A 27,268-nucleotide genomic window follows, 5' to 3' on the forward strand; every position below is an offset into this window, starting at 1 on the left:
AATTAAAAATTGGGTGACGACACAGTACTTAAGAGCCAACATTTTTATTACATACACAAAGATAGGTGACATAGGTGCTGTACACAGAGAAACACGCGATTACAGACAATTCCACAGTAGAGGAGCTAAGAGTGTGTGGAAAGTTCTTTTTTATTTACTTGTGTGCATCCATTCCCCTGTGCAGGTGCGGTGGTCAGAGAAGTCAGCTTCCTCCTCCCACCACGTGGGTCACAGGGCTTGAACTCAGACCCTGAGCCTTGGTGGCTGGTGTCTTTACCTACTGAGTGAGCCTTCTCAGTGGCCCTTGTATGAAGGATTTGTTTGAAGACAGGCTTTCTCTGTGTAGCCCTGGCTGTCCTGGAACTCCCTCTGTAGACCAGGTTGGCCTCGAACTCAGAGATCTGCTTGCCTCTGCCTCACTACATCACCACAATCTGGCTAAGAAAAGTTCTTAACTGTTTTTTTCTATTACAATATCCTTTATTAGTTTATTACAGGGATGAGAGCAAAAGGACAAAACTAATAAACCAAGTAAATTAAAATACAAGTGCTTTAATATTTCTTTTATTTAACCTTATTACTTTCCTGTAAAAGAGGACTTAAAATTTGTGTAGGTGTGGTCCATGTTCAAATCTTTTTATATTTGCTACCCCCCATCCATCAAAAACAAACTCAACAAGTGGTAATCTAAGAGAGGTTCTCAAATGGCCGAGTGTTGTCTGAACAGCCTTCAAAGCCCTTAACAATGTCCATTCAAACATGCCCTGAAGAACATCCTTACCAGCTAGGCAGTGCAATTAATCACAGTACTGGAGTGCAGAGACAGGTGGATCTCTGAGTTTGAGGCTAGCCTGCTCTACAGAGTGAGTTCCAGGATAGTCAGGCCTACAAAGAGAAACCATCTAGAAAAACACAAGAAGAACCTTACCTATAGAAATCCTTATCTAGCTTGTTTTGGTGGCAGGGCCTCTCCATTCTGTTTCTCGAGAGTTAGAGTCACGTGAGCATACACATGCTTTTGAAACCACTGTGCTTTCTGAAAATGGATCCTTTCATGCGGCCACCCGGTCTCACCACCTTCTGCCTGCATCTTATTCATGACCTCCCTTTTGACCATTTGAGGTACCTCTGGGTTAACTTGCTCTGACTCTGCCGGGTTTTTCTGCTTTCTAGATTTGGTTATGTTTTATGTGTGTGTGTGTGTATAAGAGACATGTTCATTTCTGGAAAATATACAAAAAGCTTTCCCTCTAGAAGAGTGTGTAGGGTTTTATTTGCTGCGAGGCTTATCTTCCACTGCTGACCTATAGGAAATGCAAATAGGAGATACAAATATTCCATGCTTACTTAAAAACACTCGTTAAGGTCTGGTGAGATAGCTCCGTGGGTAAAGGTGCTTGCTGCCAAGCCTAACAACCCGAGTTGGATCCCCAGAACTCACATGGTCAAAAGAACTGACTCTCTCAAGTTGACTTCTACAATTATGCTGTGACAAGTATGCATGCTGCACACAGACACACACATTTTCCAGTTGTATATTGTATGTGGAGTGTTTGGGGATCAAGAGAAAGCGGACAGTTACCTGTGACCTGTGAAATGCCTGCAATACTAATAAACAAGTAACGAAGGAGGGTGGGATGAAATGGAATGTGAATTTCAGGGCCTGGAAGTCATGGCCTCTTCCCTAAAGACTGTGGTCTCTCCAGTCTGTACAGAAGAGCTAATAACTGCCTTGCTGTCTTAGCTTGGGGCTGTTGTGCCAATCGGAGAAGAAATAACTGTGAACACACCCTTTGACCATAATAGATACATGAACATGACCGTCTGAAATACTCAACTGGCTTGTATAGTGGCCCCTTGGACTCACCCTTCACACACAATTAACTGTCAATGCATTTGTTGTTTAATTGAAGTACACCATACAAATTTTCACTGGTCTTTTTTTTTTTCCTTCGAAGCTGAGGACCAAACCTAGGGCCTTGCACTTGCCTGCTCTACCACTGAGCTAAATTCCCAACCCCTCCACTGGTCTTTTAAAGGCCAAGTGAAGCTTCTCTCTTTTGTTAGACAGTGCTTCATGTGTTTAGTTAAACTGGCTTTGAACTTGTGTGTAGCCACTGATGACAATGGACTCTTGTCTTCAGCGCTGCCCTGTTTATGTGGACCAGGGCTTTGTGCATTAGCCAAGCACTCTGCCACTGAGCTCCACCCCCAGCCCATTGTCAACCAGAAAGGAGGAGGTGGGGGTGCTTCATGATGGTCCAGGTTGAGAGTCCTGTGAGGAACTCCTTACTAAGGAGTAAAATGCTTGCTAAGCCCATCTGTCCACACTCACCTGGCACCTTCTGTCTCCAGGACCGGTCTCTCTTCTCACCGAGCACAGCTGCCTCCTTCCCATTCAATTCTCCTGGCACAGCCTTGCCTCAGAGGGGATCCCTAGTCACCATAGGCTGTTTCTCCATGGCACTTCCCTAAGAACATTACCCTGACCTCCCTTCGTCACACGGAAGCCTTGTCCGCACATCCCCTGGTGGTCTTGTGGCTGTGTTGCAATGACACAGCAGAGGACTTGAGGTAGGGCAGACGGAAGGCACATGGTTAGGTCTGAATAAGCGCACCTAAGGAACACTGGGTACTTTTTGTGTTTCGGAAGAACCTTCAATACTGCAGTCTAGTTTTCCAGTTCAGAAGATTTGGGCTTATTAAATTTTTGGTTAACTGCAAAAGTAAAAATACCACGGGGAAAATACAATCACTGGGACCTAGTCCACTAGCCAGTTGCATTTAAAAAAAGAAAAAAACCTGGGCATGGTGATACACACCTTTAATCCTAGCACCTGTGAGGAAGAAGCAGGGCTAACCTGGTCTACACCTGTAACACTTACCCCCCAAAAACCAAAACAATTAAAAAAAAAAAGCTGGGTGTGGTGTCAATAGCCTATAATCCCAGCCTGGGGCTATGGGGGGGGGTAAACGAAAGGATCATGAATTTAGGGCCAGCCTGGACAATTTACCAAGGCATCAAGTCTCAAAAAGGCAAACCAGGCCTGTAATCCCTGCTTTCGGGGCTGAGGCAGGAGGACTACAGGCTCAAGGCCTGCCTCAGCTACAAAGTGAGTTCATTAAGACTGGGCAATTTAGTAAGACCTTGTCTTAAGAAAAGTATTTAATAAAATCTACAGGTTATGATCTAGGACATCACATTTTTAATGTTCTAGTCATGAAAAAAGGAATTCTGTATCTACACTACAAACTAGTTTCCAAAAGAAGCCGAGATGAGGATTCCGGGTGGGTGGCATTGACTTTCCATGACAAGCCCATCAGCAACTGGGTGACTGTGGATCACAACCATCTTTACGGGGGAGACTCAGCTGGGTGACTGTATCACAACCGTCTTTACTTGGGAGACAACTCTTTTAGACCCCCCCCTTTTTTTGTATTGCCCATTCTTTATGGTAAGGAAATAGTATCCGATCAGTCAGAATGAAGGGAACTGAGTGGACAAGGGGCTGTCCCCAGCTCAGATTTTACTGCTGGTGAGCGACTGCAGCATTCATAGATGCTCTTGAGGTCTTCCTTCTTATGGTTTGTTACACAGGGATCTTGGAACCACAATGCTTCACATACAACCTTATCTCATTATAAACTAGGAAACACATGTGCCTGGGGTATTTAAAGACTATACTTTCAAGACGTAAGCTAAAAAAAAATTAAAAAAAAGAAAGAAAAGAAAAAGGTCTCATATTATGAGCTACTTCGAAAAATAAAGCCCACTTTTGCTCATCAGGACTTCAATGCTTCTGGAAAGCTAAACTTCGGAGTCAGCTGCAGGCCAGTTCCTCACCTACAGCCTTGAAGGATCTTATTTTCTCCCTTTGACTTTTAAATGTAATCACTCACCTGCATCTCAAAGGAGCAAAGTCAACCAGTTAACAGATTTGAGATCTCTACAGCTCATAGAAAGCAGGGCTGGTGTGGTGGAACGCACTGTGAAGCTAGCTTGGAGGAGGTTGAGAGGACGAGCACATCCTCAAGGCTATCCTGGGCTACGTAGTGAGTTGGAGGTCAGCCTGGGGTACAGGCAACTTTGCATCAAAAGTAAATAAACAAGCTGTAAATATTGTGCAGATCTTAGACCAAAAGCACATTAAACAGCTCTCTCCCAGACACCTCCATGTCCATGGTAAATCCATGCGGAGTTGGTGATAATTCCTTTGACAGTTAAAAACATTTAAAGAGTGCTGTTAAGTTCACAAAGGCAGCACAAATCTCAGTCACTACAGAAACCACTCCTAAGACAGCCACCTGGCTTTTTCAATGACTTGACGTTTAGGAACTTTGGAATTCTGCTGTATCAGTTAAGAGACATCACAAGAAAGGGCAAAACAGCAAAGAGCAACAGGCTGAAATAGAGTTGGTGTCTAAGCACGTGTGCATAAGTAAGGCAGAGGCAGAGGACAACTGTGGGAGTCGGTTCTCTCCTCCCACCACGTGGGCCCTGGCGGCAAGTGCCTTTACTCACTGAGCCATCTCACGGGCTCCGAGTTTATGGCTCTTGAAGCTACGAGAGAAGGAATCACAGGGCTAGGGGAAATCACATAAATGGACCTGAACTGTCGGTGAATCTGCTGCTAGTAGCTTCCCCATTACACAACTTATAGAGATCCCAACAGACAAACCCTACAGTAAACAGGCCCTTGCAGGCCTGGTGGCACATACCTGTAATCCTCGCAGGCGTGGGGGCACATACCTGTAACCCTTGCAGGTGTGGGGGCACATACCTGTAATCCTCGCAGGCCTGGTGGCACATACCTGTAATCCTCGCAGGCGTGGGGGCACATACCTGTAATCCTCGCAGGCGTGGGGGCACATACCTGTAATCCTCGCAGGCGTGGGGGCACATACCTGTAATCCTCGCAGGCGTGGGGGCACATACCTGTAACCCTTGCCTCAGGAAGCTAATAAGTTCGAGGCAGGCTTTGCTATGCAGGGAGACTATCTCAAAAGGCAAGAGACCTGGACAGGCCCTGACATAGGGTGCACTTAGCCTTTTTCTGTGGTGGATTTTGAAACAAAAACCACTTTGGAGATGGCAAACTAAGTGTTGAGGTCCAGTGAGAAAGGGGAAGGGGTCCTTCGCGTCCTCAGAGAAACAACAAAGAAAAGCAGGGCTGGAAAAAATGTCTTGAGATAAATGGTACCAGAAAAACCAAAACCCAACAACAGCAAAAACACGCTCAGGTATAAAACATTTACTTCCTTTAAAAACTATATATATTTGAGAAAGTGAAGATATACTTCTCAATTAAAAATAAACTAAGATTACAGAGTTTAAGCGTAAATGAAGACAGCCTAGCCCACTGCCAGCAGAGGTGGCTGGACCGCTTTGAAGTAACAACATTTGAAAGCTCCCATTCTTTGAAACTAATTTAAACACACAGAATTGTTGAAAGATTAAAAACCGCAGTCAGCTAATTACACCCTCTCTCATCTCTTATTCAGCAAATGAATCACTTCTCCTGCCCACTTAGCTGAGGTACATGGGTTTCTGCCTAATTAGAAATGTTGTAGACGGGACATTAGCGGGAGCGGAGCAGGCCGGGGCGTCTCTGCTGCTTCATGTTTAATTTCTGACAGCACAGCCTGATAGCAAAGAATAGAGGAGTCATTAAATAATTTTAAATTATTTATAAAAATTACTTTGCCCAAATTATAATTATTTTTCCCCAAATGGGCTCGCGTCTAGTGGAGTGAGGGAAGAGGCGGTTCCACATTGATTTTAATGAACATTTTAATGTTATATATAACAGAACATCATGAATACAATGGAAACAAAGTTGTATCAATTGAATAAAAAAATTTTCAACATAAGTGGGGAGGTAATAATTCGATACTTATAATATTTATTTTAAAAAATATTCCCAGCTTGAGGCTGAAACATTTAATTTTGCATTCCAAACTCTAGCATCATGATTTTCACGTGAGCTTAATGCAGAATCACAGCAGGAAAACAAAAAATTTAATTAATTTCCTTTATTTGTCATTAAATCAATAAAATCTCTGACTGCTACAGGTCTCCTTTAATAATATATATCGAACTTCTATTGGAACCATATTGCTAATGCCGTATTATAGACACTCGAAACCCAAACAAAACAAATACTGTATAAAATCTAAACGTGAACATGGCTGAGTCCTAACATTTATATTTAACTTAAGGTTTTAATGCATTTTTACCTTTCAATTTTTTGAAAAGACACCAAAAAAGATAAAAATAAATATTTTTCTCTTCTGACTGTTTCTGACTTGAATGATGGCTACGAGGAGGTGCACAGAAGGCAGCCTTGCCAAGGCAACCACTGCGGAGTGCAGCCACAGCTGCTGAGACAGACGACACAAGAGGTCTTCCTTCGCCAGCTTTTAAAGGAAACCGCAGTGCAGTCCTGAAAAAAAAAGTTTTCCCAGTTCTGCACGGGGCAGTTATAGAAGGAGACATGGGTGAAGCTCACAGCTATGCCAGCTGCGGACACAGGGTTCAATCCTGTAGAACTCAGATGGCCTGTCAGCAGTGTTGCTGGGACCTCGGCAAAGGTATACACATCAAGCTACCTTTGATTTAGCCATAATCACATATGTATGCCTTTTTTTGGACAAAAATATATATTTTTATAAAAAACTGATCATCCAACTTTAATGATTTCATATATGGACTCGAGAGTGGTAGTAAAGGAACAGACCCAATTGTGACAAGGCGATTGAGGGACAGAAAAATCAAGTTCCTCAGGAAAAGCAAAGTATAAAGTTAGAGAGAAGCACATTTCCTCAGCCCTGTGCCAGTCCTCCCACGGACTATCCTGTGACATGCGCTCTCCGACTCGGAAAGGCCTTTGCGGTCTCCTCACCATGAGTTGGGCATCTTCACTGGGGAAATCGATCCTGACTGCCTCGTCTGAAGTGGGTTTGTGTTGCTTCTGAAACAGACACTTCACTTTATGCCTCAGACTTTTTGGTTCTTTATGTGGGTTATTTAATTAACTGATAAAAGAAAAGGGAACTGCTTAGCACTTTCCATCCCAGCATCACCTACTTGCAGCTACACATTCTTCTTCCACTTGCTTCTTTATGATCTTTTATTTGCTAAAGTTGGCAAAGTTTGCAAAGGCATCTTGCTTGGGCTGCACAGTTCCAGAAGGCATGGCCATGTTGGGCACGCCCATCCCCACTGGGCCTGTCAGGCCCATCCCCGTGGCTGACAGCCCCATGTTCATGTTCATGCCCACCATGCCCTGGCTCATCACTGGGGCATTTCCCAGAGGGGCCATCCCCATGGTGCCCGTCATCACACCGGGCATGTTCATAGGCATGGGTCCCCCCATCAGAGGGTTAGTTTGTGGCCGGACAGGAAGCATGTTTGACGGAGAACTGAGGTTCACAGCTCCAAAGCTTTGTGTCATCACATTCAGAGGCTGTTGCATATCTACCAAGAGAAAGGAGAAAGGTGACTTCAACAGAAGTGAATTCTTAAAATTCACAGAGCAGAAAAATAAGACACATTTTCCTGACTGTCAATCCTTCTAAACCCAAGAAGAGAAGTTGATTAATTTGTCCTGGTTACATTCAACAAATATTCAGCAGATGTTGCTTTGGTCTCCTAAAGACAAAACATGACTCCAAAACATTGCTGAATCCTTCCTAACAAACTGTCAAAAGCAGTGTCTACCAAAAGCCTTTAAAAGTTTATATTTGTTGACTCAAAATATTATATGAAGGAAAAAGCAGATGTACAGAATGTATGCAAATTTTTTATGGTTAAAAAGAGTTGGAAACAATTTAAATGACCAACAGGGAGCTGTGCAGTGGTACAAGGGGAAAAATCTAAAGATCATTTTTCTCTGAAAATGCTCAATAGAGGATAAACCATCATATTAATGTTGTTAAATGCAAATACCAAGAAAGAAAACAGTACATATATCCACATTATCACTTGGCACACTGAAAGAGAGAGGACAACAACCATGAGACAGGGCCCTGAGCTGGGGAGTTCAGATGGCTTTGTTTCTTCATCACTGTTTACAAAAACAGCTGTACAGTAATTCTGAAAAAACAAACAAAACCCAACTTCCTACTTTGGATCACTATGGAGCAAAAGCTGTACCACTGAGCTCTGACTTGGTGCTTGGGTTTCTAACTCAGTCTCCTATGTAGTTCAGGCAGTCCTAGTAACTCAAAAGCCTCTTATGTGCTGGGATTAATGGCATGCACTGTTCTCATAAGTATTTTTATTTTAGAAGACCAGAGCCTTAGAACTCATAAATCTTATCCTACCAGAAGCACAACACAGAGTTGGTGTGCTAGGAGGAGGGGTACCAACTGAACACTAAGCAGAAAATCTTAGTTGAATATGGTTATCTTCACATATACCCCACGTGTCCTCAGTGTACGTCATCTATATTTGAATACAGAAGATCTGAAACACAGATGGGCATTTGAGGTAACTTACTCTGTTGTTGAATCATTGTGTTAAGCGATGGCTGCTGGGGCTTGGAAGGTTGCATACCAGGTAGTAAGTTGTCTAGGCTGATGTTGACGCTGGGGTCAGACCAAGTAGAGGGCAGGGTTTTGCTGGCCGACTTCTGGACCATATCTGCATTCTGATTATAGAGAGGGTTAGGCTTCTGCAGCACTGCACTAACGTTCTGCAGAGGCTGGAAAAGAAAAGTACGATCTAGGAATCAAGACAACACCTTCATCACATACTAGCATATTAATACTTCAGTGCCCCGAGAAACTTCCTAAATGGAGCCCTCCGAAGACTCTGGGTATTCTCCCATAAAGCAATGCCCAGTTCTTTAGAAGGTACTATCTGTAAAAAACACCCAGGGCAATTACCAACTTGAGGTTACTATAGGCCCCAACCCCCAGGAAAACAGACTGAGTAGACTCCAAAGGGCAGCATCTGAATAGCAGCAAAGAACCACCTGCCAGGTTAGCACAACTGAAGGTGGACAGGTGGAAATGCAGCCTTACAAACAATGCAGGCCGGTCTGCTCATGTTATAAAGCCCAAGCCATCAAGCAGCAAGTCCACTGCACAGGCCCTGACTGGTGTTTCCCAGCTCTGTGCACCTCTAACTGCCTCGAGCGAGCGAGCGCCTCCAGTGGCACTCGTCCATGCATGGACTCACAAAGGAAAAACTCAGGAGAAAGAAGCAGAGGTGCACGGTGGCTACTCAAGATAAATTTATAAAGGGACAGAAACAAAGAAAGGACGAGAGAAAACAACCAAGGCAAAGGGTCAAAGGAGGACAACAGAGGCTGAAAGAAAGCCACCGGCCCTCTCACAATCACCTTTCTGCTTCTTTCTTCCCCTCCTTCATCCCAAACCCCAAAGATGAGGATCTATACGTTAAAACAAGCGATTAGTATCAGAAACACATCAGTAACTCAGTCAAAACTAACAAGTCCCAAGTACAACTCAGACACTCTTTCACCTCTGTCCATTCAAAATTCTACTGTTAAGCAATTTGTATTTAACTCCTAAAATGTGAATTTAAAAACTCCCACTAGTTTTCCTTTATGAAAATGAAGGTTGACAATAGGCCCAGAATGGGGGGAACATACATCACTGAGACAATGGTTTTCTACATGAGCAATGATGTACAGAGAAACTTGGTAAGACAGAACCAGAACTTATTCACTATTTTCCATGGGTCAAAAAATGTATCTGCTCCCCAAAACAATTTTGTGACCCAACAGATTTCAGCATGTCTCCTTGTGCCAGCTACCATGCTTGGTATTTTAGGGACTCATGTAGGTAAGACGGCCTTGCCCTCCAGAACACACCTGACTCTACCAAGACACAGTGGGTGATTAGCACAACCTACAAAACAGGCACAACCCCACCTGTGTTGTGCAGTCACGTGCCAACTAATGGTGTTTAGGTCCACAGTAGACTATGGGAAGGAGGGTTCTGTTGTCTTACACTAACCCATCATCTTAGCAGGTGTAATAACAATTCCCAAGGAAAGCAGACAACTTACCTGTGATCTTGACATAGGCAAACCAAGCCCCACAGTGTTAGTGCTCATCAAAGAGAAATTCATACTCTGGGAAGACGTCATGGTTGCCTGGGATGAGCCCATAAGATCAAACAGGTCTGAGGAGTTTGAGGCAGCAGGAGGTGGGCCTAAAGCTGGCTGTGAGCCACTGATGAGTTCTACTGCAGGCTGTGGGGCGCTGCCAAAAAGCTCACTACCGGAAACAACGGGGCCTGATGGGGCTTGGTTGAAGGCACTCCAGTCACCAAAGTCTCCATTCCCACTTGTTGCTGTTATCAAGACAGGAAGAAGACAGAGTAAGACGCACTCTGAACTGCACAGACAAATGCAAACTCTACGAACCGCAGCTAACTGAAGTTGATAGGAGTCCACGCAGGTTAGCATCTGTGGGTCGCATCTCCATCTGGACATTATCCTTCCTCATGAATATTACAAGACTGTTAACATGGTGGCAAAGAAAAGAGCTAGAACTCTCAAAGTAAAACCTACCTCTTGGCAGGTCTGTTCATGATACACAAAAAGCACCATGAAATGACTCCAACCAAGTCTGCATCAGTTAAACACATGGGACTCAAAAACAGAGGAAATTCTATACTGGTTAACTTCTTGCTAGGAGTGAGGACAACTCCACAGAGTTCAATTTTGCTCATCATTTAGAAGGTTCAAAGAGAAATCCAGTTGTAAATTATAGCTGTGTAATTGCTGAAACCCCAAGTTCATGATATAAAATTTATTAAGAACAAACAGAAATCGTGAAAGATAAAAAGCTAATAAAACAAAGTGTGGGTATTTAATACATTTCTGTTAGAAGCTCTCCCTCTCCTTTTGCTTTCATGGACTCCACAGGAGCTACCATCTAGACTGCCGCTCCAGCATGCTGACTGCTTAGTGGATGTCAATGAACAGCAAGGGGAACTCAGGTTTGAATTGATGCAGTCTGAAGGGGCATATACTCTCTCCGCTTCCACTCTGAGAACAGCAGCCTTTCTACCACAGGCCCAGAAGCAAGAACCAGCTGACCCTGGAGCCTCTGAAGCTGGGAGCCAAAGGAGACTTCTCACACGTCCTCTCACAGTGATGGGAAGCTAACACTTCAAGCTAGCTTTAGAAAGTCACCAGTAAGAGCTCATACGTTCCAGAGGCAAACTATTAAAAAGCAACTAATCAGCTAGCTCCTCTAGACCCGACTTTCAAGTCTACACTGTGAAGATGGAGTAAGGGCGCGTGCGGCATCAAAATTATTACTTTGGACAATTCAAATTGAGTGTACTGCACAGAAATGCTGCGTCTGGCTTCTGGAACAGCTGCATAACTATCTGTAATAGTTACCCAAGGAAGTCATAGTTAAACATTAGTTTGACTAGGCTACACATGATTCCAAGTAAATACACCTGTCCTTTAGGGAGGGACATCCACATGAATAGGAGTCAGTGGCAGCTGAAAAAGCAGAAAGAACAGAAACGCCATTTCTGGACCATCATCTGAAATTGTAAGTGCACAGCTCCATGGTCTCTATGGTCTGGGAATACGTGTCCAGCCTGAAAGGTCACCTCCACAGCAGCACTGTCTCATGAGAAGACCAGTCACATGATGCCTTGAAGCCTGCACTCCTCTATTACTGTAGTAATACATAGCACCCTCAGGAGAGAAACCCCGCACTGTGCTGACAGTTTCAGGTAAGAGTGGGGTTGCTATTCTTTATCCAGGGTTTTACTATAACCAGCTGTTAATCTTTACAAGATACTGTATTAGTCATTTTTATAATTCTTTCTTGATTATTAGATATTTTAAAACCATTTAAATATGGCTGCTGAATGACCATAAACTTTATCCTAATTTTCCATTTGCAGGATCCATTAAGCAGAATATGAGTGGAAATGGGCAAAGCATGCTGCTCCATCTGAAAACTCAGCCATCGGGATGATTAATCATGCAAGGACAAGATTTCAAACGGTGCAGACGCTGTTCAGAGATGATTAATCACTGTTGTAGGTTCAGCCCCTGTGTGGTGGTGATCAGACTATATTAATCACACATATATGAATGGAGATGTATGAGAAGGCTGAACTAACATATTCAAGTTATTTGCATACTAGACAACTTCATATATACAAAATAAAGTCAAGGATTACCGAAGGAGCCTGTACAAGTAGGCCATGTTTACCTTCTTCTTTGATGTGCCTATAGCACATCAGCTTTGGGAAGGTGTGCCACACTTCCAGAAGGAAGCAGTTAATCAATCACAGAACAAATCTAGTTTGGGGGGAAACACTTGGAATTTATAGGAGGAGGTTGTCAAAATAATGCAAACTATCTTCAAAGTTATGTGCTTTTCTTCCTAACTACTCCCTGAACTTACATTAGGTATCATTCAATATAAAGTACAACCCAGGTTATTATAACAGCAACAGAGTCTACGTGATCTGGAGAGTAACACTGACTCAGTTACATACATTTCTCCCCTGGCCCTCATGCCTCTGATTCTCATAGCTATTGTTAAGTGCTCTCTCACAGTGTGGGCCACACAGATTCTATGAAAAAAAAAATACCACAATGCCTTCACACCCTGAGGAAAAAGACAAAAGGACCTTAGTCTTGCACTCTCCAGATCTCTAGAGATATAACTATCTATATAAGGAACCATGGTAGGTGGTGTTTATCCTTAGCTTGAGAAAGCTGCCCATTTTCATTCCTGGAAAACCAGGCCAACTAAGGGAAACACTAATTATTGTGCTTTTGCTCTAAAATGAGACCCATGTACTTACACTCATCCCTGGAGGACTAAAGAGTATGCTATTGATATAGGTGGGGTTTGCTGGCTTAGTTTGAGTCGTATACAACTAAGTCAACTAATCTAGCACATCTAAGACACTGAACCAATTTATCTTGTGGATAAAATGATTGGGAATTAAGAATTATAAATACCATAGGGATTAAAAATGCTGATTAATAGCTCTGTGTTTATGCATGTCAACTTTTCTGATAACTTTCTACAACTTCTGGTTGTGGACAGTCAAACCATCTCATACCTTGGGAAGGGAAATTGCCTGATGCAGCAGCTGAGCTGAAGTCAGCAAATCCCCCAAATAAGTCAGTGGATCCTCCTAGAAGGAAAAATGGGGACAATGTTTTGAACAATTACAAACAATTTCAGGAATCCTTTTAAGGCAACACACAAAAATATGCCACAGGAGAGGTCCATGCTCACCCGACAAGCTGGCCTGCTTGCCTGTGGTTCTCCCAGCCAAGGTTCTTGGACTCCTTGACTTTTTGACATTTCTTCCCCCAATCTGTTAAAACTTTATCCCCCCCACCCCACCACCACACACACTGAAATTAACCAGACCCAAAGTCCATACATCTCAATGGACTTCTATACAGTTAGAATAGTCATTCTGAAGCTGTGGACCTTCAGATGGAATTTTACATTTTTACTATCAGATGTATTTCCACCACCACCAAGTGAAAATTCCATGTTAGATTAAAACCAGAAAAAACAACTGACTGTATATCCTCTTTCAAAAACGACACAGAGCAAACCATGAAACAAAAAACCAGACACACACACTGGGGAGGGTGTCGGCATCAGATCTCCTTGGAATTGGAGTTGCAGAAGGTCGTGGTGTGGATGCTGGGAACTGAACTTGGGTCCCCTGCAAGGGCAGTGCATGATCTAAACCACTGAGTCATCTCTCCTGCTTCCAATTTCAATGTTGTTGTTGGCTTTTGTTTGGTTGTTGCTTTTTTTCTCCCATGTCAGGATTTTTCTGTGTAGCCCTGGGTTAACCTGGAACTCACTTTGTAGACCAGGTCTGCCTTGAATTCAGAGATCTGCTTGCCTTTGCCTCCCTAGTGCTGGGATTAAAGGCACGTGCCACAACCACCTCGCTTACAATTTTATGTTTTAAAACAAAAACTTGGGGAAAAACTTGAAGTTGGTTTGCAAAAAAAAAAAAAATCAATTTGAACAGACAATGGGAGAAAACTCAGCGTGATAATGGTGCCTTTTCTCTCTTGCTCACTTCACAAAAGATTAAATACCTTTCCATTTTTTTAACACATGGGGAAAATCAGCTTTTTGCTACTATTTACTTACTCATTATTTTTATTGTGTGTATGTGTGTCTCATGACACATGCTCTGACACACAAGCAGAGGTTATAGGTCAGGATCTGCTTGTGTAATCTGAGCCATCCTGTCAACCCTTGCTACAACTGCTAAGCTGATGTTTTTAAAATGGCAAAATCACAGCCACTGGGTCAATCTCCTTCACAATTGGTGTAATACTACAAAGGTCAGGGATTTATTTTTAAGATCTAAAACTTCAAGCTATTGACTTTATTTTTGTCCTTAAGGTTTTACTTCTTAAGAGTCAGAACCTTAGAAGTCTAGAGCAGCAGCTCAGTTATAGTGCTTTTAGTGTTATGTGAACATTACACAGGTTACATCACAGCTGCTTAGCCTCCAGTGCTTAGAAACTAGCCAGGTGGGACTGCAACATCTGGGCGGCACTCAAATACCACCAGGGACAGTTTCCAACATCTGGTGCCATTTCTGAATTGCTTTATCGCTGCGAGACATTCTGCCCCATCTGCTATCCTCAGCTGGGTTAATTAAAGTATAACCCTGCCCCTTCTAAGGTGGCCAGCACAATAAAGGGAAGAATCAGTTTCTGGTACATTTGTGTTGCTCTTTCTTTTGAAGGTCTATTTACTGCAGCCAACTATCAGCAGGTGTAACTGCTTCCTCCTTCCCTCTCCACACCGCACCATTACACGCACTACAGATACATCCGTACAGCAGCCAGCTAGTGCCAACCACAGGCTCTGCACTCCTACCAACACAACCGCGCCCATGGCTATATTAACACTCATCCAAAGGACAGTATCAAAGTACTTTTGTTTTGTTTCTTTCCTTACAGGTATATGGGACAAGATAAAATGCTATGAGCACAAAGAACAGTGAGCTAATGTGCATACAACAGATAAGCATATATTAAAAGTTAGCAGGGAAATGAATGTTGCAAACACTGGAGCTTAATATTCAAGTTTGTTTTCCATGTTCCTTCATGTTCAACATTTTGATCAAAGTATACTGCTAACAGGATGACAACTTCTATTAGCAGTAAGGGATTTCAAAACAGATCATTTTAATTTGCTTCATGCAGGCAGTGAATAAAACACCAGTAATTTTTATGCTAAGCACAGACCATCAAATCTGAACTAGTCTAAAGTTACAGAGAAAAACCCACGCTGCAGATAAAAGCGGTGAAGAGCACAGATTTTAAGAAGCTTTTCATGAATGTGGTATTTCAGTGTGTCAGTTCTTCCCTTCTCCCATCTACACGAAAACTATACATATCAAATGTCCACGGCAACTCCTACCCAGTCTACCCACTCACGTGTGGCTTGGTTTCTACATGACCTGAGGAAGGAGCAGCGAGAATGGGCACGCATGCTCTCTAGCATGGATCTGCCCTTTTCTGATGCAAGACAAAACCGCCTTTAACTATAAGAAGTGTTTGAGAAATTACAAACCTGTTTCTTCAGGGGCAAGCTTCTCAGAGGAGGGAGAAGCACGGTGACGCTCTAACAGCACAAGTGCCCATGCTCCAGCACCTCCCATATCATCTCTAAGGAAACACAGGGAAGACTCTCTCTTAAGAGTGCTACACGAGGAAGGCCGCTGCAGGTTCCCACATGAGAGCTGTCATCATAAATGAATCATATCCTTCTGCCTTTCCAGGGCAGCACGGAGGTTATTTACAACCACCATCTGGGAACATGAATTTTCCAAAGCAATACTGGGAATAAGAAAAAACATGGACAGACAGTGCCTAAACTACAAATGAAAAATTAAATAGTTGAATTCAATGCACTAAAAACTGAAGAGTTTTAATATATATATAAAGTTAAGTGACTGATGAAAAAGAACTTTTAAATAATCATTAAGAATAAATACCTACACTAGAGAGAAAAAAAAAGCCTAGACCACCAGTAGGCAAAGTCACAACTGGCCTATAAAATATAATGTGATTCCTCATAAAACAAAGATTCTGAAAGGTGTAAATGTCCTGTGTTTGGAACAGAAGAATTTAGGAAAACGTCAAGCTAAGAAACCTGAAGTACAGAAAACAGAGATCATTAAGTTAAAAAACTTGGTGTAAATCACAGCAGGTCAGCAGACAAGCTGTCCTCAACTATCAGGCCTCACAGCTTGGTCACATAATAAATGCTAACGTTCATCTGACTGAATACGCACAAAGAACACTGGGGAGGCAATGTGCACACCTAGGAGGCCAATGTAGAAGGGTTAGGTGTGCAGCCAGTTTGGGCTGGACGGCAAAGCCTCATCTTAAAAGCATTTTACAAAGAATAGACACCAAAAATGTTGACAGCTACCTTTATATATTTATTTGGTGCAAATCAGTTGTTTCCCTCATTTAAAAAGTGGGCACAATCATCATCACCATCAGTGAAAAATTCCCTAACAATAAATTTTGAGTAAACCCAACTTAAAGATAGCTTCCATCCAATGCACAATGATGTGCTTAGACTCCCCACAGCGCTTCCAAGTCACATAAAATGCAGTTAGGGTCAAATGGCAATGGGAAATTTGGACTTAACACACATTGTTTTGTTTTTTTACTTGACAGAAGGAATTTAGGCTATACTAAGACCTATTAACACAGCTGTTCTAGGTACTGGTGACATTACTCTCCACTCCCAAGAGAAACACATCTTATACAGCAACAAGACAAGACCTAAACTCTTAATCAGAGACACAAGGCCTACAGGGTGGACCCATTCTAAAAGAGAAATGAAATGATTTTAGCATTGTTTCTAGTTGGCTTAGTTTCTAATTTTAATACCTATTTTCTGGCATGGTCTTAGGAAAATGCTCCCTTAGAAATGAGCTGTTATATAGGAGCCTGCAATGGAAGATCATAACAGGACAGTTATGAAAACAATCTCAAGAGCAAGCCGGCAGCTTAGGTTTTGCATTTTTAAATTTGGTCAGATGGTCCATAGTGATTTTAGCAGACACTTTGTAAATGTAAAATATGAAGATGCAATCACACACCCACACGAGGAGGAACGGAAGAAGCACAGAGAACCTGAGTGTGGCTGGTGGAGACACTCATCTGATGAGTGGTACAGATGTTCATCTGCTTGCCTCACTGTCTGCAGCTGGATTACTGGCATGGCAGCCCTGTGATGAATACAGGACATCTGGCATATCCTTACACACTCTCATGTGCAAGTGCTAAGATTTAAATCTAACTTCCTTCTGTGGCAGAACGTCAATTAAAACCTATAGTTAAATATACTATCTCAAACGAAATAATTAAAAAGTAATTCTGATGTCAAACCACGTTCAGCTGCTTTTGAGATAATATTAAGATATATTTTAAGGACAAGAAACCTTCCAGATTTCATTTAAACCCTTCCCAGTTACTGTATTAGTATTAACTGTTGTTCATATACAATTAGTCTACCATTTATACCAGAGAAGAAAAACCACACAAAGGTTTTTTTCTGCTCAAAGCAATCTTGGGATCACAGAGGAAAAGTCACATCCACACAGCTGACCTTCCTAGTTAGTTAATTCTTCTTTGTTCCACAGAAGCACAAAAGAAACCTTTCAATATTTCATGCCAGGAAGTCCAAAATAGTTGATACTCCCTAACACTGTATCCACATTAGTCGGCTGTATGCTAACCACCAGTCCATACTATAGTTCAAATCTTAAAGATACAAAGACAGCACATCTGTTGTGAAATAACCAAGGCAGTGGTTTACCACTGAGAGCACTGCAGTCTCACCAAGTCACAGTAACTTTAGGACAGTTACAGAAGAGACTGGAAGGGAAATGAAGAATCTCAGAACTGGGCCAAACTAGATGTCTTGTAAGTTTATTCCTAGGTCAGTAATTTTATGACAGTAGGCAAGAAAGAAGAGAGAATAACTGGGGGTTCTATATTAATCACACGTACTAATCTATCAGTGAAAAGTGATAGTGAAATTTACATCATGGACCTATGCTTAAAGCAAACAAGCAAGTTTAAAAACAACTTTGCTTCTGAGAATTATTACACTTACACACTATTTGTAAACAGCTGCATTCTACACACTAGTCACACCCAATCCTGCTGATCTTCATTTTAATGTAATGAACTTTAAACAGCCTTAGAAAAACTAATCTTTAAAAAGCTCTAGTTTTGAGCTGTTTTTACTTGGAGTACAGTAGTTTATTAAGACTACAATCATCAAGTGCAATTCTACAGCATTAATTTATTTGGATTCAATTTTTTAGGAGTTACTCAAAATATAGCACATGCTGGAGATCACAATGAAGATATTTTCAATCTCACTGATGAGAAAGGCTTGGTCTTTTTTGTTCAGTGTGATGTCTCCCTTCTCTTTCTTCTCCTGACAGCTCTGTGTATGTTGCCCAGGTTGCTCTGGAACTCCTCAGGCCAGGCGACCCCCACCCCCAACTCTGCCGGCTAAGAACTGTAATTATAGGCACATGCATTCCACCTCTTACAACACCCTCGATGGGGATGCATATTCATATAAGGCCCCTTTCCTCCAAAGCACCAGCATGTTTATAACTAGGTAACAACAGTCAATCACCTCCCTTTGACAAATAATTACTTTCTCCACTTGACTTTTCCAGAGCCTAAGAATTCCATTTTAAGCACCCAAACAGTGTCTGGGTCAGCAAATACACGCTGACAGATGGTAAAGAACACAAGGTATATCTGCTTTGACAACCACAATGAAGGTTTAACGAAAATCATGAAAACATGCAGGGTAATACATCTTTTTATAAAAAGAAATTTTAAAATGTTAATTTTCATGTAATTTTTTACATCTTCAAAATTACTTGTAGAGCTTAAAAATGTAAACTACAAAGCCTCCAAAATCTTGGTGGAAAATTTCTTAAGTATATTAAACCCTGAAGGAGGAAGCAGTACGGAGAGGAAGCCCTGTAAGTTAAAACATGTTACAGTGACTGATGACATACATTCACTAATACTGGTGACTACCACAAACAAGTCTTTTCTCCCTCCAAACCTAAAGATCAGAAAAAAGTACAAAACAGAGCGAGTTACTTTTCAAAGAATGCTTTGAGAAATAGGTGCATGCATATGATATAAAAACAGCAATGGTAACCCCAGAGACACATTCACAAAGGCCACAGGCACTGAAGACAATAGGGGAAGAGGCTACCAAATTATCATCTTCCCCCATCAGGCAGTTATATAATTCTCTCCAAACAACACTGAGTGCTCATATTAATGTCATATTAGCAAATCCGGAAGTATTTTTTGCAGGACTGGAGAGACAGTCCAAAGTCACCTAAATACTTGGCAAGTGCTCTATCAACGAGCTGTATTCCCAAACCCCTTTCTAAATTTTATTTTGAAATGAGGTCTCTTTAGGTTGCCCAGGCTGGCCTTGAATCTATAACCTTTCCTGCCTTAACCTCCTAAGAACCAGTGCTTACAGGCTGCATAACAAGACCTGGCTAAAGAGACAGGATCTCTCTATATAGTCCTGGCTGTCCTGGAACTTGCTCTGTAGACAGGCTGGCCTCAAATCACAGAGATTCACCTACTTCTGCCTTCCAAGTGCTGGGATTAGAGGTGTGTGCTACCACACCTGGCTAGAATTCTTTTATTCCATCTTTCACATAGCATTAGAAAGTAAATAGCAGAAACCGCAGTTGCTGGAAAGAAGGAGCCTTACCCGCTGATTGGCTGTTGCCATCAAACAGGTCAACGAGGTCCCCTGATGACTTGCTGCTCGGCACTGAGGGCTGAAACAGTAGAACAGTGAGTGAGCTTACAAAGAACTCTAGCGCTAACCCCCAACTTTGACAGAAATTATGTAATCATCTAAACAAGGCTAGATTTAGATTTCTAAAAGAAGTAAGAGAGGAAGAGCAAGCATCTATATAATCACCGTGAAGTTCTATCACATCTTAAACAGTTCCCCCATCTTAAGATTTTATTAAGGAAATATATATGTGTGAATGCTAATGCACGAGTGTAGGTGACATGGAGTTGGGGGATCAGATCTCCTGGAGCTGGAATACTGTACGGTGATTCTGAGCTGCCTGATGTGGGCCAATAAAAGCATACGCCATCTCTCTAGCCTCCACAATACATGGATGGTCTTGCTATGTAGCCCAGGGTAGTCTTGAACTCAATCCTACTGCCTTAGCTTCCCAAGTGTTAGAATTACAGGCATGCATGACTGAACCAAGATCTAATAAATTAGAAGTGAATTTTAACTCACTTTTCTTCATACTGCATTTCAATGTGGGAAAGCACTGCACTTCACACCAACCATGGTACAGCACCAGCCTGTTCTTTTATCATTTCTCCTAACTGTCAAATTTGGCCATGCTTTCCCTAGTGAATGTGGGTGAGACTGGTGATGCTGGTGGTATGAGATGGGCACAGATGGGATACACTGGGACTCACAACCTCCCTGTGTGAATGACAGTGTCATGTCTACCTCACAGGAAAAGTCATTCAGCCCTGGGACAGGTTTTTTTCTCCCAAAGAGATCTCTTACTATTAATGACTGAATAGGGCATGCCAGATGAGCAAATAATATGACCGATTAAAAGGCCCCGGCTTACTAAGGCAGGAATTCTGAAAGCAGTTTACGAGAATAAGGCAAACATGCTGTGTAGATCCATGTTGTCCACACCTTCGCTGAAGACTGAGGTGTGTGGGTTGAAGCGTTCTGATCCGGGCTGGCTTTGTCCCCTGTGTAATGTGCTGCTGCTCCTAGATCAATGGTTTTGGAAGGGTTAGCTGTGCGCTTGTGCCGGGTTGTGGTGGTCTCTGTGGCCTGTGTGATATGGATATGCTTCGTCGTCACTGTTTCCTCTTCGTCTTTGAATTCACCTTTGGGAGATCTGCCTCTTCTTGCTTTCTTTTCTTCATCGCTGTCACTAAAAGATATTAAAAATGAAACAACATAATAAGACTTGGGAATATTGTAAGATGGAGTCCTTAGTGGTTTGAGTGAAAGAATCAAATGCACTAATTTCAAAATTCGACACTTTGACTGTTTGACAGGATCAACACAATGTTATTTAGGCTGTTGAATAATGATGTGTATGTATTAGGGAGGAAAAGGGAATGTGCACAATTTCCTAGTTAAGTCTAAACACCCCTACAAAGGGGGTAAGTTATTTTCAAAAATGTGCTGAGCAAAAGAATGTCTAAACCACCTTAGTGTTTGTTACAGATGTAAAACTTAACTAGTAGATAAATACTGTGCAAATGTTTACAATTTCATTTGTCTTCTTTTAAACATTACCAACTTTCTGAAAAAAAAAAATGTAGTCTTAGATGGTCTCTGTCTTACCATATAGGCAAAGATGACCTGGACCTCTTGAACTTCCTGCTTCTACCTCCCAAGCTGGGGTCTGAGGCTGTGACCACACAGGCTTTTCACAGCTCTAGTTAAGAACTCAGTGTGTTAGCAATTCTCATGCACTAATCTAGGGACATAACAAAGACCGGCTAAGGTGAGGTATGCAGAGCACCTCTGTAACCCCAACACCTGGGAGGAAAGTCAGGCGCTGAAGGCCATCGCTGACTGTAGAATGAGTCTGAAGTCGGCTGGAGCTACCAGAGACTGAAGGTCGGCCCTGTCAACTGTCACCTGAGAATGAAGACAAGCACAAAGCCAGGTCTTTTCTAACTGCTGCGTTTCGCTCCTCTGTCATATCACACATTACCTACCTGTCAGCTATGCTTTGTAAAACTCGGCCCTATTTAAAATATTGCTGAAACAACTATCTTACTCATGTTAACACTGCAAGTCAACTGATCAAAACCCCTAGAGAGCAGGAAACCAGGATTTTCATATGTTGGGAATGAAGAGTCTACTATCAAGCCATTGAATTTCTGGTCTGGGTGCAAGCAGGAGGGAGGAAGAAGAGTGCCGTGAGAACCTGAAATACATCCCATTACTTTAGTGCTTAATTACAAAATATAGACATACAGCTTCTGTATTTTTCAGGTCAGACAAACACTTTTGAGGAAGGGGAGAGAGGAGAGTGCTCAGACACTGGTTCTCAAAGTTCAGTGCTAGAATTCAACACACTGATCTCGGGGAGAAAGCAGATATGCTCCTACTGCTGACATAAACTCTGTCCCTTCAAAGACCATGTTCCTACAAGTCCTGAAAAGGGCATTCTAGAGATGTGATGACTCTGGATGACACTGAAAATACACTAAAGTACTCATTTCTAGAGTCCTCAACAACCTATTTCAAAATCAGATTATGGTTTTATTTGAACTTCATTTCCATGACACCCTAAAACCAAACTACTATGAATTTATGGGTAGGAAAAAGATGGTATTTAGTTAAAAAACAAACAAACAAAAAAAGCAAACAACAAATGAACAGCGACAAAAAAAAAGCAAACAAAAACAAAACAAAAAAACCCTCATTTTGCCGTGCGGTGGTGGCGCACGCCTTTAATCCCAGCACTCCGGAGGCAGAGGCAGAGGCAGGTGGATCTCTGTGAGTTCGAGACCAGCCTGGTCTACAAGAGCTAGTTCCAGGACAGGCACCAAAAACTACAGAGAAACCCTGTCTCGAAAATCCAAAAAAAAAAAAAAACAAAACAAAACAACAACAAAAAAAAACCCTCATTTTACAGAGGCCCACACAGTCTGATGGGCCTCAGGTTTTACTTCTATTGTTTGATATAAATTCAATCACCTACATTAGAAAAATAATATTTATAAATACAGGCCTGTATTACAACTCTAGGAGCCAACTGCACAGGATTCTTCTGGTCATGTGGGCACGGGATGGTAATGCAGTATCTCAGGTAGTTCAACTTCAGCCCTTAACTTTCTCTAAAACAGTTTGTAAGTGTTATTTCTCCAACATTATTTTAGATCATGGAACCGTATGTTGTCCAAATGTAAAATTATGAATAAAAATTTTATCATGGATAAAAAACTTCAGGGCAAGACTAAGATGCCTGAAGGAAAATGCAGACGACAGGACCAGATCACTATAGAAACAGACAGGTGTGGACAGTACGGAAGAAGTGTGAACACTTACAGTACTTCTATCTGACCTAGTGTTCAAAGAGATGTGGTTTTTGTGTGGAACTGCCTAGCAGCATCGTGAACGGTTCCCATTGTTTGACATGGGGCATTTCCAGGAGTTGACATTCCTCTGTGAGATGTGACTGGAGAAATTCGCACATTCGCCACACTGCACATCCATACTGGTTTCTCAGTTAACAAATATATCAAATTAACACAATTATCTTGAAACTTCGGGAAGGAGTGGGGTATGTAGCCACCTTCGATACTTTATAACCAAGTTTCAAGTGTCCTCTAAGCGGGGAGGTGGTGGCACATGCCTGTAATTCCAGCACTTGGGAGGCAGAGACAGGCAGATCACTGTGAGTTTGAGGCCAGCCTAGTCTACAAAGCAAGTTCTAGGACAGCCACCAAAGCTACATAGAGAAACCCTGTTGGAGGTGGGGAGAGAAAAAGAAAGGAAGGAGAGAAAAGGGAGGGAGGGAGGGAGGGAGGGAGGGAGGGAGGGAGGGAGGGAGAAAAAAAAGACTCATCTAACAAAGTCTGTTAAAATCCAAAAGCTGAACTTCAGATAAGATCAACACCTTGAAATCAGACAAAAGCAAACCAAACACTGCATCAGCCCGCAGCCCTGCAGTGAGTGGCGGGGAAGGCGGCACACCTGCAGCGTTCCGGAGAGTCCTCCCGGTCTTTCCTCCGGAACTTGCTGATGGTGTCATCGATTGTGCTTCCGATCTTATCGCTCAGCTCACCTAACTTATCACTGAATGGAAAAGCGCTCTTGTTTTTATCCCATTCTTCATCCCATTTGGACTTGGGTTCAGGATCATATCTTTCATCTGTGTAAACAATGAAGAAAGAAACAACTAAGGATATTGAATTTGGAAGGTTCCACAGTCCTTCCTTCTGAAGACTTTCTCATAAAACATTATTTTGAAGAGAAAACAGAAATCTCGCAGTGCCACACAAGCTTTGCATGGCAGGGTGCAACAAATGCCAATCATTGTGTCAGGAATGCAGACTCACAAGTGTTTCTTCATGAGAACGTCACAGCCCTGATGGCTGGCAGCCATCGTGAAGCCCCTGAACCCTGCTGTGGAGAAGGAGCGGACACAAAACACACTTCACAAATAGAAGTCGGAGGGAAAGCTTTCAAGTTTTCAAAAGTCATTTAATGAATCCTATTTTTGTCTCAATGGTGCTTCAGTTTTAGAAAAATCTGAGACAACAACAATATCTTACAAGAATAGAAAGTAAAGCTAGGTGCTGTGGCACACAACTATAGTCCCAACATTCAGGAGACAGAAGCACAGTGCTAGTTCCAGGACAGCAAAACAGGTCACACTTCCAACAACCGAACAACAAAGAAAGGCGGTGGAGTGGGGCAGAGACTTGAAAGGAGAGAGAGAAGAGGACAAGGCTGGAAGAGTGAGCACACACATGCAAAGCAAACTAAAGACATGGAGGCTGTACTCTAGACTGCTCCAGACGGAAGTTGAGTGAGCATTTGAGGTCAAGACTTTAAGGCCATCTAGTGAAATACAACACAGTGAGATACCTTCTTAGAAACAGATGAAAGAGGAAGAATGGACAGACAGACAGACAGGCTGTCTTACACGACTGAGAAACCAACCAACCTCCTCTAAAAACACTGTTTCCCTAATGGAACTCAAGTCTGACTTCTGCAGCCCAATTAGCTGAAAGAATCCCATTCTTTGGTACCAAACTAGAAACACTGTAACTGAATGGATTTTAAGGTCTGGGAAAGAAATCTGTAATTTTCATAAAAAGAATTCTAATTTTCCAAACCTTACACTTTAGAACTCCAAGTGTGTCAGCAGCTCTGAGCTGTGAGGATCTGCAAGAGTGGTGGAAATCCCCGGAGAGCTCTGGAGGGAAAGATCAGTGATGGAAGGCAAGCACCACGATCTGCACTGCTGTGGTCTGGAGCTCAGTGGGGATTATGGACACAAGCAGAAACAACCCATTTCCATCTCCAAATTTAACTTAGAAAGCAAACTTGGGATCTAGTGAGATCACCTGAGCTTAAAGAAAGAGAAACGATATGAACGCAGGCAGGGTGGGGGGCGACCAGAACAAAACACTCAAAGGACAGCAAAAGGGACTTCTACTCGGAACCCGTTACAGGGAGGGGTGACATAGGCGTCCTTTGGGAAAGTTCTTACACATAATCTGCTCAACTGCCTGCTAGATCCTCAAGGTTAAATTTTACAGTACGGGGTTAACGATTTTAAAATATGTGTAGTAGGAGCTCGGAACCCAGGTCTGAGCGAAGGCCCAGGGTTCAAACCCAAATGCTGCAGAATGAATCAATGAATGAATGGATGAAGAAGTAAAACCACATAAAGCAGCTCAAGCTGTTGAGAAATCCAAAACCCATTAATAAAAACCAAAGACTGTCAATGCAAACACAGGCTATTCCACTCCACTGTAACACAGAAGCTGAACCAGCCCACTACGATACTGTCTACAAACTCACTCAACTTTCTGAACTCATCAGCTGCAATTACACACTGGTAACCAAACAGGATGCATGCACATGGAAGGAAAGTTGCCAGCGGCAATTTAGTGGTACAGAAAAAGTCAAGAACAAAAAGACTACTAGGACAAACCCAAAGACTTTTCACGCTCTCAGAGAAGCCACTCCAAGACTTAAGTGCTTACTAGAAGAGACGTGCATTCAATCAATTCAAGGTCTGGCTTTTTTTTTTTTTTTTTTTTAGGAAAAGTTTTCTCTGTAGCTTTGGAGCTTGTCTTGGAACTAGCTCTTGTACACCAAGCTGGCCTTGAACTCACAAAGATTCACCTGCCTCTGCCTCCCGAGTGCTGGGATTAAAGGCATGTGCCACCACCTCCCGGCTGAAGACCTGGCTTTTTATGTGATATATGAGATAAGACTGGTTTTCTGCTGCTAGAAACAACTTTCAATACTAACTAAAGGCAGCATTTTTCCTCTGGAAGCAGCTAAGCAAAGGAACAGAAGAGAGAAGATATTTTCCAGGAAATCACAAAATGATAAATTTTATTTTATTTATTTTTTATTTTGGAGACAAGATTCACTATATATCCCTGGCTGGCTTGGAACACCATATGTCAACCAGGCTGACTTTGAACTCACAGAGATCTGCCTGCGTCTAGTGTCCACCACGCCAGCAATAAGAAATTTCCTTTTACCAATATCCACAACCTCAACAGGATCCAACTGTAAGCAAAGTCAGAAGCAGGCGCAGGAGCTGGAGAGCCTCATGAATGCTAAGACGACATACAGCAGTGGCCCGCATGTGTCCACACTGGCCAGGCACTGTCACGGTGCACAGAAGATGGGGAGGCCCAAGAGACACGCTACCCAAAAGAACCTGTGTGTGTTTCAGCACTCAGAGTACTATCTTCACATTAAGAATAAACATTAGAAACAAATGTTCAAGCTATCTTCTGTGTGGCCAGGACTAGTCTCATGATTAAACTGGCTTGCTGGAAACTGTTAGAGGAGCTTCCCTTCTGTAAGAAGGCTAATCCTAAGAGGAGGGTGTGTGCCTCTTTGTTCTCTGATTAACTCAAAATGTTTGTACTTATCTAACTAGCCACAATCAGCAAAACCCTATTTTTTGGATTCACAATAAAAATAGAAAGATTCCAAAGATCTAGGCAAATAGGAGTCAAAATATTACATATATTTCAGAATTCTGTGTATTCCTGGGGAAAAAAGTATTTTTTTAAATTTTGTTTTGTTTTGTATTTCAATGATTTAAAATACACCCAAGGCTAAGTAAGTGGAGGCCTGGGTGGTTATGGCCTGGCCCTGATACTCACTGTATCTGAATCCGCCAACGCTGTCTGAGGAGACTCCAACATACTTGTCTTTGTTCTTCTTTGCTTTCTTTCGCTCTTCTCGAAGCCTGTCATCATCCTGTGCAAATTCAACTAGCTCCTTTACTTTCTGTCGAATGTTGATGCCTTGATCCTTGCCGTGTTCATCTTGAGGACAGTAAGGGAGAAAGCAAATTTTAAGAACTCTCTTAGTGTGTACCGACTGTTTCAGAACAGAATTGAAATGAAAACAGCTACAAAACTAATTTCAAATTTTTTAAG

The 27,268-nt window shown here is 42.3% G+C and overlaps 1 protein-coding gene across 2 annotated transcripts in view; it reads right to left on the reverse strand.

The window, feature by feature from the left end:
- Positions 1 to 5,773: 5,773 nt before the first annotated feature.
- Clint1 (clathrin interactor 1) overlaps positions 5,774 to 27,268 on the reverse strand; it is a 56,683-nt gene continuing 35,188 nt past the window's right edge. The window contains exons 5-12 of one of the 2 annotated variants that reach the window (XM_075992861.1): positions 26,990 to 27,154; positions 23,820 to 23,997; positions 20,787 to 21,033; positions 19,815 to 19,884; positions 13,087 to 13,161; positions 10,040 to 10,326; positions 8,501 to 8,705; positions 5,774 to 7,477 (exon numbers count right to left, since the gene is read on the reverse strand). In XM_075992861.1, coding sequence (XP_075848976.1) covers positions 7,131 to 7,477; positions 8,501 to 8,705; positions 10,040 to 10,326; positions 13,087 to 13,161; positions 19,815 to 19,884; positions 20,787 to 21,033; positions 23,820 to 23,997; positions 26,990 to 27,154 — 1,574 coding nt within the window. In that variant the 3' untranslated portion in view covers positions 5,774 to 7,130. The remainder of the gene's footprint in view (positions 7,478 to 8,500; positions 8,706 to 10,039; positions 10,327 to 13,086; positions 13,162 to 19,814; positions 19,885 to 20,786; positions 21,034 to 23,819; positions 23,998 to 26,989; positions 27,155 to 27,268) is intronic. The other variant, XM_075992860.1, reaches the window with a different exon arrangement.

Source organism: Microtus pennsylvanicus, chromosome 11, assembly GCF_037038515.1.
Source record: "Microtus pennsylvanicus isolate mMicPen1 chromosome 11, mMicPen1.hap1, whole genome shotgun sequence".
In the NCBI taxonomy this organism is placed as follows: Eukaryota; Metazoa; Chordata; class Mammalia; order Rodentia; family Cricetidae; genus Microtus; species Microtus pennsylvanicus.